Genomic DNA, 15585 nt, shown 5'->3' with positions numbered 1-15585 from the left:
GAGTTAATTCATGTGATTTCAATGCCCAAATATATTTCACAATTTTTCCATTATTGAACCACAACATTGCAAGAGGTTATCAAAGTGTAGAATTTTTTTGAAGCCAGAGCATAGAATTTGGCACAAAAATTCTATCAAGTGATCCAGTGAATTGTAGTTAAAATTATACAGAGAAGAAGCATGATTTTACGTGTAAGTATGATACAACTTCTAAAAATCAAGAATCTATTATTATGTAATTCTTAAGGTTCTATCAAAATGCCTCCATGAAAGGAATTCTTTGGGAAAACTAATTACCTAAAGACGGTTATGCATGATGTTTTTCGTGAAAACTTCCCACTATTTATAAATGAAATCACTAAGGGGAGAGAGTTGATTCATAAGAATCCTAGGGTAGTTGTAGCTAAGGGTTTCTATGATATGGTTAAATAGGTAAGAGATGCCTAGGTCTCTATGGGAGGATTATAATTGTTCAAGAAATGGTTCTTAGAATGAAAACTAGATATCCCTATGAGTAATGTCTAGGAATTTGACATTGGAAAACTAATAGTCCCTGTAGTTTTCTTTGATAGTGACCTACTATCTAACCTAGCTAAGAAATGTGATCCTATTAAGGGGTGGGTAAGGAACCACATTGGGGTAAATATTTTTAAGGTTTCCCCTAAATTGATAAGAGAGGTTTTCAATCTCAATCTTAACCATGATGTGCATGAAATAATTGACATGGATGACCTTAAAATAAGGTATGATGCATAGAGGATATAATTAAGGATAGGGCCATTGCAAGAGCATGCTACCAAAATTTGTACTTTGTCTATGATTACTGCTAGCACCCTAGAGCCATTATTGAGAAGACATTTTAATGCTAGGGCTCAAGCATTACATTTTTCTCTCTAAAAGATTTGTGGGATGGATGAAGTAGAGAAAATCCCAGCCTCAATTGTTCTTATCATGGCTCAAACCCTACAATTTGGAATGAACACTATTCTTGATTTTTCCACATTCCTTGCACAACTAATTCACAATGGTTTGGTGGGGATAGCACGAGGGAAACTAAACAAACCATTATGTTGGTAATCATTTCTCATGAATGTATACCTATATAAGGGAGTTACCTACTTCTCTAAGGGTATAGAGCTAGAAGTAACCAAGGATGGTTAGAGGAATCTAGTTCAAATTTGGAGTGTGTACATGACCTCAGAGGCTAGAGATGCTAGTTTTGTGAGATTTTATAGATAGTTTGCATCCAAGGTTAGATTGCTTTTGAGAGGAGATAGCCCTAGGATTCCTTAATCACTGCTAGAATTGGTCAGACCCAAGGACCATACAAAAGGGCTATGTTTAGTCATAATTGGGGGGATATAATCACATATAATATTTCCACAATAATAATAGTATATGGTTTTTTGGGGAGGCCTCATGTGCTACTATTCCATATGCCTTTGAAGATAGGGATAGCAGAGTTCTAATGGTAGATTGGAACCATTGATGAAAGAGATTTTCCCAAGAAAGGTACTTTTTTTCCAATTGTTATTATGGTATATGATTTTTTTTTTGTAAGGAAAGGATGGAAACACCTTAGTTTATTCCTAGATCAATACAACATGGTAGAGTCCCATGCAAGATTTATTGATCGAGAGGGGTTCTATGATCTTTTAAGAGAAAGGAGCCAACATGATAAAATATATGTACAATCCTGAGGATATTATTAGAAACATTTTCTCTTTATAGGAACATGAATTAAGCAAAGAAAAATGGATAGTGTTTAGTAAGACTTTAGAATTCATCAATTCTTTTGACTCTAATTATGACCCTCTAAAAGATAAAATAATATTGGGGAGCCAAAATGCAAGCATTAATGAATAATTTTTCTATAATAATACAAGCAATGAATAAGAAGAATGCTACATATGCCACGCCCTATCTAGACAAGGATGCAGAGGTACAAAGGAGGATAAACAAAAAAAACATAGTAGCTCCTAGCTATTATACTTTTTAGGAAAGGGTAGGTTATGTGGTGGTGCAAAATGTGCAACAGGCTTCCCTTCAAAAAAAACCAAGACCAGAAAGTCCATTTGTAGCTAGTACACCAAAAAGGTAGAAATTGGAGCAAGGTTCTTCCTCCCATGTAGAGGAATACTCTACAAGCCAAACCCCAATCCAAATAGATGATGAAGCGTCTTTAAGGGAGTAGCTAAGACAGATTGGTGGAGAAGGGGATGGTATTGTTAATACCATAGACCTAGAGACTGGAGAACTACAAGCACCTCTTGTACCCTCCTTGGATCTTATAGTTGTTGATTATCAAGGTAGGGAGATGGACCGAATTATTGCTCAAGCTTCTAAGAAATTTATTAATGATGAATTTTTTTTCAAATCTAGAGCTTTTGCACAATTTTTGTGGAGATTAAATATAGGAAATTTTGAAAAAGTATGTGAAAAGCTAAAATCTTAGAAACCTAATAAATTAGACTCTGTTATAAAGGAAGAGGGACAATCTAATTTTTCAAATGTTTTTTCTCAATTTACACCTGAACTGGAAGGAAAATAGTTAAATAGTTAGGGTTCCTAGTTTTACCAGAGTGGGACTTAGTTAATGCAATGGTATTTGATTCAATAAGTAAAGAAAATGATGTTCTATATAAAACTGAAGAAGATGTACTATAGGCCCATAGAGGATTTAGATTGAGTGATAACCACTAGGTCATAGTTATTTGGTCAATTAAAAAGTGGGACAAAACTAGAATGCAAGAAATTTCCATTGCAGAGCATACTGGTGCATTAATATTATTCAAGGCTAGTGAGGTTGGCAGTAAACAGAGTTTTGGAATGGCTTCAGAGATGATGAAATTTGGCAATATGTTTTTTTGATAGGAAGATGATAGGTTTTCACAACACAATGCTAGATTTGAGGATGTTTTGAAAACATATGAGGATAGGGGTAAGATGATACAATCACTAGACAACAAAGTATCTAAAATGGAGAAGCAACTTGGGAAAAGAAAAGTAGGAGAATCAAGCAAACCCAAGATTGTATACCCCAGGCCACCTAATTAACCCTTTAAGTCAACCTCAATCATTGAGATACTAGACACCCCTGAAAGGCCACAATTCTATACAGTAGAAGATTTTGAAGAAGAAGAGAATAAATTGTATGCATTACATGTAGAATTGAATAATTAGTATGAAGAGAAAATAAGGCAAGCTAGACTATATTTCATAGAGAGAATTGAGTGATCAGAATTATTTGATCAATTAGTAAGAATTGCAAAACTAAGAGATGAATTAAAAAGAGATGAGGTTAAATTTAGACCTCTTGTATATAAGTGGATAGAAAAAAATAATGATATCACAACTATGCACATATCTGTTATCCAACTTCCTTGTCATCAAACATAGAAGATTTTGTAATTGTTGACTAAATTGGAAGGCTTTGATGACAAAGAAGATTCATTTCAGAAAAGGGTGACAAATTTGATTTATTTCCTAGTGCTTTGAAAATAGTTGATAAAATAAATGAAAAAGATGAGTGGAAAAAGTAGTTGGATAAGATTTTTTGTCATAGGATGAATAATTTCCTAAATGAAAATGGGAACTTATAATGGGCTATGACCAATGAGGAGTTTGTCAAAGTATAGATATTCTATAGCACCATTAGAAAAGATTTTGTTGATATAGAGGCTATTGGGAATTCTTTGATAGTTGTACAAAGAGAGGTCCTAAATTTTGATTGGCCTGATGACACTACCTACAATGAATGGATGAAAAAATTCACATCTTTAGAATAGAAGGTAGAAGGTAATGGGGTAGAAGATGATGTTCAGGTAACTATTACCTTTAAAATCAATGATGAAGACAAAGAGAATCCCTAGTTTAAAGTGAATTTTCAGGTAACAAAAGATGACTTATCACTTTCAAGCCTGATGGCCACTTACTCTAAGGAATCAGAATGATAAAAGAATCAAATCATAGAATTTTTATCATTCCAAGAAATGTAATAGAAAAGGGGCCTACCACATGAATGTTTGAGGTATACTTTTTTTTTTTGCACCCTTTTTTGTCCCTTTGTGATAGCAAAATGTAAATATCTTTATGAAGGGACACATGTCAATTTCTCTAAGCCTGAAGCTTGTTGCATTAAAGAAATTGGTAAACTATGTATGTGCCTAAGGATAGAAGGTAAGAATTGGAATAAAACTAAGATAATATTCATACAACTATTTTTATTAGAATCATCCCTACGTATACCCACATTAGTTTTGCAGAGCCTAAAGTGTAGGAAACCATCCTTGGTTTGGTTGAAGTTGGGTCCAAATGGTTTACTTGTGTAATTGTTAATGTAAAATGGCTAATCCTTAGGCTATATGAGTGTTATCATTTTGGTATTGATAATTTTGTTGTTTAGTAGTTTCAAACACCAAAAAGACTCATTCAATACCTTTTGAACTATGGTATGGAAACTCACCCAATGTGAAATCTTTTAAGGTATTTGGAAGTAAATGTTACATTCTTAAACAATTTAGGAATGGTAAACTTGATGCAAAAAGTGAGGAAGGTATATTCCCAAGATATTCCATAAGAAGTAAAGTTCATAAATGTTTGAATACTAACACTAACAAAGTTATAGAAAGTGAAAATCTAAATTTTGATGAATATACATAAGTGTATGAAGCTTAACCTATGAAAGAAAAAGAAGAATACAAGTCATTTGTATACTTTATGAAGGTATGTCATATCCTATGAATGTTGAGTTGCATTCAAGAATTGAGCTATATTTAGATGCCAAGTTATAGAATGAAGTAGGAGCACACTCTAATTCTAAGATTGGTGTATATGAAAGAGAAGTTGAACTACCTAATAGAGAATTACATAGTGATTCTGAAGCTGGATGAAAAAATGAAGAAACTAGAGTTGAGCCAAGATTGTCTAAATATGTCTAAAGACATCATCCTATTGCACAAATCATTGGAGACAAAGATGCTAGACCAATGACAAGAAATAGATTTAGAAATGATATATGTTTGTTTAGCATGAAGGAACCCAAATTAGTAAGAGATGCATTAGAAGATGTTGACTGAAGTAAAGCCATGGAAGAAGAGATTGAACAAATAGAGAGAAAAAAAACATAGAGTATAGTTCCTAGACCAAAAGACAAAAATGTGATTGCCACCAAGTGGGAATTTAGAAAAAAGCTAGATGAAAATGGTTAGGTTACAAGGAACAAAGAAAGATTAGTTTGGAAGGGATATGCACAAGAAGAAGCAATTGACTATGGAGAGACATTTTCCCCTATTGGTAGATAGGAAGGAGTAAGAACTCTACTTGCTTATTCTACATACAAAGGTTTCAAAGTTTATCAAATGGATTTTATATCTACAATTTTGAATGGCATATTAGAGGAAAAAGTTTACATAGAACATCGATAAGGTTTTATTGATGTCAACAATAAGAACATGGCAATTAGACTATAAAAGGCTCTATATGGTTTGAAACAAGCACCAAGATCATGGTATGAGAGGCTTCATAACTATCTTGTGAAGATTGGATTTGAAAGGATTGATGATAAAAAAACATTTACATAAAGATAAATAAAGGAAAAGGTGATTTTTTATCAAAAAAATTTTGTTTATGATATCATATTTGGAGAGAAAAAAATTTTATGCAAGGATTTTGGAAATCAAATAAAGAAAGAATTTCAAATATCTATGTTTTGAGAGATCAAATTCTTTGTGGGCTTGCAAGTATATTAGATGAAATATGGTATATACATCATTCAATCAAAGTATGTCAAGAAAATATTGAAACCTTTTGGATTGGAGCATTCCAAACTAGTAAGTACACCTATGGTGATAGGACACAAGTTGTCAAAGAATGATGATTTGGCTAAGGTGAATTAAACATTATACAAGTCTATGATTGGTAAATTATAATATGTTGTACATGGTAGACCTAACATTGCATTATCTATAGAGATAGATGCAAGATTCTTTGCTAATCTCGAGGAGAATCATTTAATAGTTGTAAAGAGAGTAATGAGATATCTAAAAGGAACAAAAGAGTTTGGTCTATACTACAAGAAAATTGAGAAATTTTAATTAAGATCCTATACTGATGCTAATTGGGGTAGAAACATTGATGACAGTAATAGTACCAATGGAGGAGCATTTTTCTTAGGCAAGAGACTAGTTACATGGACTAGCAAGAAACAAAATTGTACCTCACAATCTAATACTAAAGCTAAATATGTTGTTGCTATTGTAAATTGTAAAAATGTTGTACAAATCAAATAGTTACTCAAAGGAATGAAGGAAGAGATCATAGAACTAGTGATACTATATTGTGATAAAATAAGTGTTATCAATATATCGAAGAATCCATTAATGTACATAAAGACTAAGCACATTGCAATCAAGTATCATTACTTGAGAGAGTTAGCTCAAGATAAAGGGGTGAAGATGGAATATGTTAACACAAAAGAGAAAATTGCTGATATCTTCACAAAAGCATTACCTAAGGATACTCATGAGTATCTAAGAGGTAAATTTGGGGGTGATATCCCTATCAAAGGCCATATAAGTAACAAGAGGAGTGTCCTACATCAAATAATTTGATTCTCACATGTTACAAATTAGTGCAGTGGATCTTACTTTAGCAGCTACCTAAAATAATCAAGGAGCTGAAACTTCAAATCAATCACAAGAAAGAAGAGGGAGGGAGAAATTGAAGAAATTGAAAAAGTTTATATCTGCCATGTTAAGATGACAAGTCTTTGGTATTTTTGTCAAAGAGGAGCTATTCTGTTGATCAAGCTAGTATGTATAATTACTGATGAAGAAATTGTCATTGATCTTAGAAGGAGATAATTGATGATATTGCTAATAAGAAGAGAAAAAAAATATGATGAGGGAGATAGAGAAGAATATAAGAAAGAAGGAGAAAACCTAATGTACCTAGCAAGTGGGAGATATAAGAAGAAACTCAGAGTGTGTTATATGAAAGAGTTTTGTAACCTTTTTAGAAGATGGAAGTTGTTGATAAAGGGAAAAATTTCAATACAAATAATTCTTTTCTTTCTGGTATTGTCTTAGTGTTTTAACCGAGTCAGTTTGGTTGAACAAGGTTTTAACCATTTGGTTGATTTGCTTGATTAGTTTAGTTTTCCATCAATGACCAAGAGAGATTTTTGAGAATATATTGAAGAAGAAAATAAAAGAACGAGATTGTTGAGAACATGCATGCATGAAATATATGCTTCAATCATTATTTTCTTATTGATGTGAAAGCTACTATTTTCTAGTTAGACAACTACTTATAAGATTCAAGTACTATCACTTATTTGATTGCTGAAGAGGATTTGAAGAAAAAATGTAACAATAGCACCTAGAGGAAAGTTGAGTTATTATTATGTAATTAAGTACAAGAATTAGTTAAGATAGTGATGACATGATGTATTGATAATCTACTTAAGATTACAAAGGTTGGTTACACTAAGAAGGTTTAGAAGAACAAGTTACACAAAGATTGTATGCCAAGCTTGATCGAGTGGATAGTAGGTGTCGAGAAAAATTAGTGCAAGCTGAGCAGGAAATTATTTGGAGCCAAGTAAAGTTCATTCTAGTGAATGTTGAGTAGAACAGTGGATGTCAGGTAAATTTTAGTTGATGTTGAGCACTAGTAAACTTTAGTTCATACAGAGTAATTTCACAGTGGATGTTGAGCAATGCATTATATGTTGAGCATCAGAAGTTAGATAATGTTGAGCTATTGCATTATATAAAAGATTGTGAATTCACTAGATCTAAGCTAACAAGTTTATTTTCTTGGATTGTATGAGCCAATTGGAAGATAAGGTTGATGAGTTAGTGGCACATAATTCAAGGTGAACCAATTTTAGGCAAATTCAAAGTGGATTCTAGAATTTTCTAGAAGAGATATGGAATGTGGGATAGATACATTGTATCCTACCTAATCCATCATAACCCTAGATTGGATGATGGAGAATTACCAAAAAAAATCTTAATTTCCTATTTATGGGAACAATAGCTCATGAAGTAAAGTTGTCATGTAAAAGAACCTAAGAAAGACAAGAAGTCATTGTTTTTTCTTCATCAAGTGACCCAAGAGAAGAGTTTGAAATGGCATGTTAAGCAAGAAGACTTAACGATATGAATTCTTGAAGAGTGAACAAGCTATCAAAGTGTAATGTACAAAGGCCAAGCAGAATGAATGACTAAATAGTGATTTATAATCTACAAATGAAGTTGGAAGTTGTATCAAATCAAAGGCTTACTATTACTCTCCAACAATTTTATCAGTCTAGGGTAAATCCTTTGGATTAAGGTTGAACTAACAATTAATTTTAAATCCTTTAACTAGGTGACATTCCAAGTTAATGGTCTAAAGTCCTCTAATAAGGCTCACTTCTAACAAGGTGATTGAAATCCTTTAAGAGGGTTACATTTAATAGTGTTATTTTAATCTTTAGCAAGGTTGGCCTTTCACATGGCATCACTTTAGAAGAGTGAAAAGAGTAGTGTGTTATTCATGGTTTTTCCCAAATTGAGTTTTTGCATAAATCATTATGTCAAGTGTGTTGATGAATTTGTTATGTTTCATGTTTATATTTCTGCAAATTGATTTAATGGTAATCGATAAGTTTTAAGTCATTGCATAATCTTATGCATCCATGTGTGAGTGGAAATATTTTATGGGTTTAGTAAGTTATGAAAAGTTTTATTTATGCATGCAAACCTTGGATAATTGGTTCATCCTCCATAGTTATTATAAATTATTCCAAAACTTGGGAGATGGTTCTAAGATGTTTGCAAATATCTATAATATAGTGGAGAGAATGATTAATGAAACAATAGCTTATATGGATGCTGTTGTGCGTGCTACTTTTTCTAAAAAAACTGAGAAACAAGAGAAGGAATGTGTATGCTACTAGAGTTAAAGTCTACCAATCTGAAAGAGAATTGTCTAGCTAGTTAGAAGACTCGTTTGAGAGGGAAAATGGCATAACAAGGTCAAGGTGGAAGAAGTTCATTTTATTGATTAGTTTGTGGAGTATGATGTGAAACCTATAGAGAAACTTCAGATTTTTGTAGAGGATACTCCTAACCTTGTTTATGTTAGATGGAGATTCATCGCAATGATAAGTTGGTTGAGTCTAAAACAAAAATTGTAGAGTTCTTGGTCATGGATATTCAGGTTGTTGTTCATGACGAATTACATGTTGCAAAGCATCTTGTTGTGAGCAATGAGATTGTTTATTATGAGGATTTTCATATGGTTGTTGATATGGATCTGAATTCATATGTTTTTTTTTTGAGATGATTAAGGGTATAGATTTTTCTATTGATGTGGATTTTGATGTTGCTGGTGTGGATTTACTAGTTTTTGATTTGCTTTTGATTCTACATGATGTTGTGGATCTATATGTTCTTGATTTTCCTATGGTTGACATGACTAAGGATTTAAATGTTTCTCTTATTAGGGATTTGAAATTACATGTTTCTAACCTAGCTTTTGAGTTACATGATGTTGCTAACATGGAGTACATGTTTGAGGATATTGTTGTTGCTAGTTGTGATTAGTTACAGAGATTCTTGGTGAAGCATTATGTTCTGTTTGTTCTTGCGAGTGAGCATGTTGATTGGGCTGCTAGGATTTATTTTATTTTTATGTTTCATTGGATGAAGCATAGATGGTTTATTTTCATATTTTTTATATTGACTTTGATGAAGTGTAAACCTTTGGTAAAGATGAAATTGGGTGTAGATAATTTCTTTGGACATCAAAGTATAGGACATACTTTTCTATTTACTTGACGAGTCTGATATAGGAGCATTGAGCTTTTATTTTGGTAGATTTATGACTTATGTAGTTAGGGATGTTTTGGAGACACATTCGGGGACCTTTCCTCATGATTTCATATAGATTGAAGTTATTATGTTGAAGTTAGAGTCATTTTACCTTGCTACTAGAGTTGTATTTTTTGTATTTTGCATGCTTGATGCAAGTGATGTAACTAATTTTGTACATTTATTTAGAGTATTCCAATCTCAAGATTTGAAGATAGACTGGCATACTACCTTATATCAATTGTGCAAGTATTAATTCATTATGAGTTGGAATATATGGAAATTCTCCCAGAGCATCGATTTATGTTAGTTTTCATGATAAGTTTCTTTGAGTGACTTTTGGGATGGATGCACACTTATTCTTAATGAATAAGACTTTTCAATATTAGGGGGTTGTAGAGGAACTAAATTAATTTTTTTATTTAAGAGCACAAGTCATGATTCAGTCAAAGTGATGAGATATCACTATTATTGTTTCGTATCAAATTTTAGTCAATTTCCACATGAAACATGTGGAGTTTTCATCTTGCATGATTTTGTATGATGAAATGGGACCTTTTTAAGAGAATGATATCTTATTGGGTCATGTGTGGACCTAAATATAACCTGGCATTTAGTTTGGCTCATGTTTGTTATAGTTTTGGTTTACTATTCCAAAGTGGACCTATATTGTAATTAACTGCCTGACTAGCCAACTTGTGGCTTAGCTGGCTATTTGAGGAGCTTGTATTGAAGTAGAAATCATGATGGGATAAGTGTGGATCATTAGAGTATGATTGTGTGACATTATTTAGAAAATTATATATCATTATTAGGAGAGTATTTGAGATAGAAATTTGAGATTAGAGCTAGTGGTTGTGGTTTAGAAACAAGGAGATTGCTTGGTGGCTTGTGAGCACAAGTTGAGATCTTGGAGGTTACTACTAGATTGTTGTTGTGTTATAGATCTAGGAAAGCTAGTAATTGAATTAGAGCTTTAGGGATCTTGAAGAACTATTGTAATTTATTTGGATTTGGCCATAATTGGGAAGGTCTTATAGCCCAATACATTGCATGTAATCAATTATTTTATGAATAAAAAGCTATGAATTAGTATCAAATATTTTGTTTTAGTTTATGTTCCATTATATGGTTGTTTTCTAGGGGTTAGGACATCTCCCTTTTGGATTCTCCTTCCTTGTATTGCATCACTATGAGAGAGAGGGAGAGGGGGAGGGAGAGGGAGAGGGATAGGTAGAGGGGAAGGTTGGGGAGGGAGAGTGAGAGGGAAAGAGAGAGGGAGAGGAGGAAGGGGAGAGGTAGAGTTTCACCAAATTTAACCAAATTCTAAACATTGAAGTAAAATTCTAGGCTTGGAGTTTCACAATTGAAAAGTATCAAGGAATATTATATACTTCCTTTGTAGTTTTACATGGTTTCAAAGCTTAATCACACATAAATATTTTCTTCTATGGGTAGTTGACAATCCATGTTTTAGACTATAGCATTTCCCAACATATTTGTTGTCTTTTTAACCAAGGTCTCCCTATTGGTAGTAGGTTAACATAATTTGGTGTTCTCAGTCCTCTTTTTCATTTCATAGAAAATAAAAATATCTTATGTATATTTTCTAGTTTTTTCCACCAAAGCTTAGGCTACTTGAAATTATATGCTATGATTTCTTCATGAATTTTAGGTTGAACCTTTTTCATGACATTTGATTTTTTGGGAGATTGACAAGAAATTTCTACTAAGTTCATTTAAATTTGACATACTTCTAGGGTGGAATTTGTTTTAGCATTTGGACAGCTAAAAAGCTCTTCTTCATTATTTAATTATTTTAAATGATATATCTTCTCTATTCCATGATTCCTTTTGATTTCTATTGCACATTTAGTTGCAAGTAAATAGAATTACACTTAATTTTACTCAAGTTGAGATTTTTTTAGATCATTGGAATAGTATACCGTGTACAATTATTAGTATTCCAATGACACCTTCTCGTAGAATTCTCTTTTCAAGAACGTTGATATAGATACACATGGCTCTTGATTTTATAGAGAATGAATTATTACATACTAAATATGTATATGTTAACTACTATTTGGAATTCAAAAAAATCCTTCCTCTCTAACTAGTTAGACAATGTCTTAAACGAATCTTTCCTATAATGATAATATTATTTATGGACTTGTCTTGTCTTTTAATGTTATATTTTAGATGGAATTTTTACTATCTCCACTTTTATTTATAATTTTTTAGTTTATACCAATTATTCTAAATACAAATCACTTGTATAAGGAGAATGTTACATTTTCTATTTTATTAGTAACAAATAAGTATTATATTAATTTCCAAAAAAGATTAAATTTTTTTGGAAGAAAGCTTTGTCCCAAAAGAAATCTAACAACCTACCCAACATACAGAGATCAACCAAAGAAGACTGAGTCTACCGCCATAACTAAAGCAACAAAACTTACAAATTTTAGGTCATCAATGATCATTCTTGCAATAGAAGATTTACAACCAACCCAAAATGCTTGATAGACCTCATGAACTAGGTTGTCCCATTTGACCAATATCAGAATCCTTCTTAACACCACTAAAGAATTCCCTTAGCTCAAAAAAGGTTGAGCAATAGCCACTAGCTTTCTTAATCTTTTCACATTCTTCACAATCTAGTAACACAGAAACATCGATTCCGGGGTCAAGAATAAAAACCTTTGAGCCAGGCTTTAGCCTTTCAATAGAAGATGTGAATGATATTGTATTTTGTAATGATGAGTTTAATTATATATTTTAATGTATATTTGAATTATATTAAAATAATCAATAATTTATTAGAATTTATCAAATAATATAAATTATAAAATATTCTAGTAGCTAAATAATGTTTAGACATAATAGCTATAACAAATAATTAAATTATACAAAGGGATAGGATGAGCAGGAAAGGGAGTAGGTCTAGAGATTTCAAACTGAGGATTTCCTGTAGATGCAGGAGTGTTGCAGGGGTGTCTAAGATTGGTTAGGTGGAAGGTAACAATGATGATGAGGATGATGATGCACTTGGTGGTGAGGGAGTTTGTTTTTGTGAGCTTTTGGTGGACTTTTCCCTATTGGATCCAACTATCTTGTTGCCCTACTACTCTTTGTTTGTTGGTATGAGGGCAAAGGTTTTTCAGACACATCATCTTGATCTTGTGTGGTGCAGTTCAATTGGGAGATTTTTCCTTTGGGTTGGAACTCATGTTGGTTGTGGCCTTCATTGTTTGAGAAGGATGTGTAGAGATTGGGGTCTAGTCTTCAGTACCATTCCTACTAGTGACATTGTTGATAGGTTCTTTCAGGGTCTTGCTCTTGGTTGGGGGCAGATTTCTTTTGAGATCTATTGTCTGATTTTTGTGAAGGTTGGTTCTACCCTTCTATGATTATGGGGAGAGAGGTTTTCCCCTAGTTTCATTGCTACTTGTGATGGTAAGATGGGAAAGGGTGGGGGTATTGGATTTCAAAGCTTGTTCCAAGGCTCTCATTCTCCTTGGTTCATCTTACCTTGGAACGACATTTTTTGGATCAAGTCTTTTGGATCTTGTGTCTTCCCAAGCTCTAGTGGGGAGTTTAGCTATCTGCATGGTACTCCTTGCTTTTATGCTTGTAAAGACTAGGTTGGGATGGTTCCTCATCCCCTCCCTATGTTGGATGGTATGATGGGTTGCTATCTTTGGGGAAATCTTTGGTTGCGGAGGCTCATGCGGCCTGTCTCTTGGGAAATACTGGTTTCAAGGATTAGGTTCTTGTGCCTTTATGCTGGTTGATCAAGCTTGGGTTTCCCCACTAGTGGATAGCTAGTTCTTTGTTGGGCAGGCTCTTCATTGTCTTCTCATTATGAGAAATATGTTGTTACAGTGGTGGCGGGCTTGGATGTTTGACTCTGCTCCTTCTCACATGGCTTCTATGGAGGTGAAGCTATGTTTGATTCAGGTGGAGATCTAGTCTGAATTGTTGGTTGTGGAGGTGACTCCCATTGTGGGGGACATTCTCAAGGTTGCTACTTTTGATAGGTTTGGGGGTTGGTGTTTCCATCTTCCTAATGTTTATGTTTGGTTCCTTGTTGGGAGGGGTCTCCATTGTCCTCTCATTATGAGTAAAATATTGTTACTAAGGTGGTGGACTTGGATTTTTATCCCAGCCCCTTCTTTTCTAGCTTTTATGGAGGTGAAGCTATCTCCTATTGAGGTGGACATCTAGTGTGAGTTGTTGGAGACTCCTATGGATGGGGACATTTTCAATGCTACTGCTTGTGATAGGTTGGGGGGTTGGTGGCTCCACCTTCCTAACCTCAATGTTTTGATCTTCTCTCCCCCTATTTTTGCTATGGGGGACCCTTTCACTATTGAGGTGGGAAAGGAGACTTTTGTGTGGTGGAAGATCTTTGAAAGTTCTAGCCTAAGAAAGGGGCCAAGATGGTTATGAATCTCTAGTTATAATAGAGAAGAAAGGATAGGCAGGTTGTTGCCTTATTTAGTTGTTCAATTTTTATGGTGACGAAAGGACCTCATTCTTCTTGGTTCTTGTATTTTCATAATTGGATGTATGCTAGAAGTTTTAAAGGGCTCATCTAAGTCCTTGGTTCTTGTTTTTGGTTATGGTTCACAACTTGTATAGGGGCTTGTCCCAACGTGTGTCATTCACAGACCTTTGTCTTTTACAAAGGTCAGTCTATATTGTAGATCTTTGGTGATCCTATATCTAGCATTAGATGCTATTAATTCTATTTAGTAAAATGTAGTGTGAGTTGTTTGTACCATGGGCTAGCACCCTCTTGCTGCTTTTCTTAATAATAAATAAATAATTATATTATTATTTTTTTGTCATTACAAAGAAACTTTTATAGCTAACTATTTAAATGAATTTTTAATTTTGTAAAATAATAAAAATATTATGACATTTACAAATAGACTAACATAATAATATATTTATAACATAGATTAAAAATAAATTTTTAAAGTGTAAAATATATACTAATATATTTTTTTGGTGTGACTTTAGGCATGGACACGAATCTTTGAAGGAGTGCATACATATGCTCAAGCTATGGTGGGTGGAGTTTTAGGTTCTCTCATTGCAAATAGTTGGCATTATCTATGGAAAATTATTGAGTTGACATGTCTACCTTCTTTTATTAGGTTTCGTATGCTCCTCCATGTAGGTGCACTTATTATAAGTTTAAAAATGACAATAGACAAGTAAGGAACTAAAATATGAGTGTTCCTATAGTAAATTTTGTATAAATGTTTCAACTGATATTAATGCTCCATAATTTATGTTCATTGAAATTATTATCCTTATACATATATGTTCATTGTAAGACAATAATGATTTTGACAATTTAAGATTTCTATTGTTTTTAATCTTTAGTATTTTTTTAATATACATATGTAGTTTTGTGAGATTTGTATTGATGTTTTTATTCACTCAATGATCTATCATAAAAATATTTTAGTGAAAATATTCAATATAATTTGATATACAGTAAAAGTATCATATATTTTATTTTTATAGAATATTAAAGTATCATGTTTAACCATATTATTGTTAATTTTAAAACTATATATATTGTATTCACTCAATTAATATAAATTCTTTCATATACTACCTAGTCTATAGTTGTCCCTAATATCATTTCAATCATAATTATGTATAACTAAAATATAAATTAATAATAAATTTAAATGATATTCTA

At 32.7% G+C, this 15585-nt stretch overlaps 1 protein-coding gene across 1 annotated transcript in view; it reads left to right on the top strand.

Moving 5' to 3' along the window:
• LOC149559695 (lipid phosphate phosphatase epsilon 1, chloroplastic-like) overlaps positions 1-15092 on the top strand; it is a 176197-nt gene extending 161105 nt beyond the window's left edge. The window contains exon 6 of the mRNA XM_089827464.1: positions 14892-15092. Coding sequence (XP_089683590.1) covers positions 14892-15092 — 201 coding nt within the window. The remainder of the gene's footprint in view (positions 1-14891) is intronic.
• The last annotated feature ends 493 nt before the right edge of the window (positions 15093-15585 follow it).

Source organism: Cupressus sempervirens, chromosome 4 (genome assembly GCF_028749045.1).
Source record: "Cupressus sempervirens isolate cs-2001-9-10 chromosome 4, ASM2874904v1, whole genome shotgun sequence".
NCBI classification, from domain to species: domain Eukaryota; kingdom Viridiplantae; phylum Streptophyta; class Pinopsida; order Cupressales; family Cupressaceae; genus Cupressus; species Cupressus sempervirens.
Note: the sequence above shows the minus strand (reverse complement) of the source record. Positions and strands in the feature narration are given on the sequence as shown.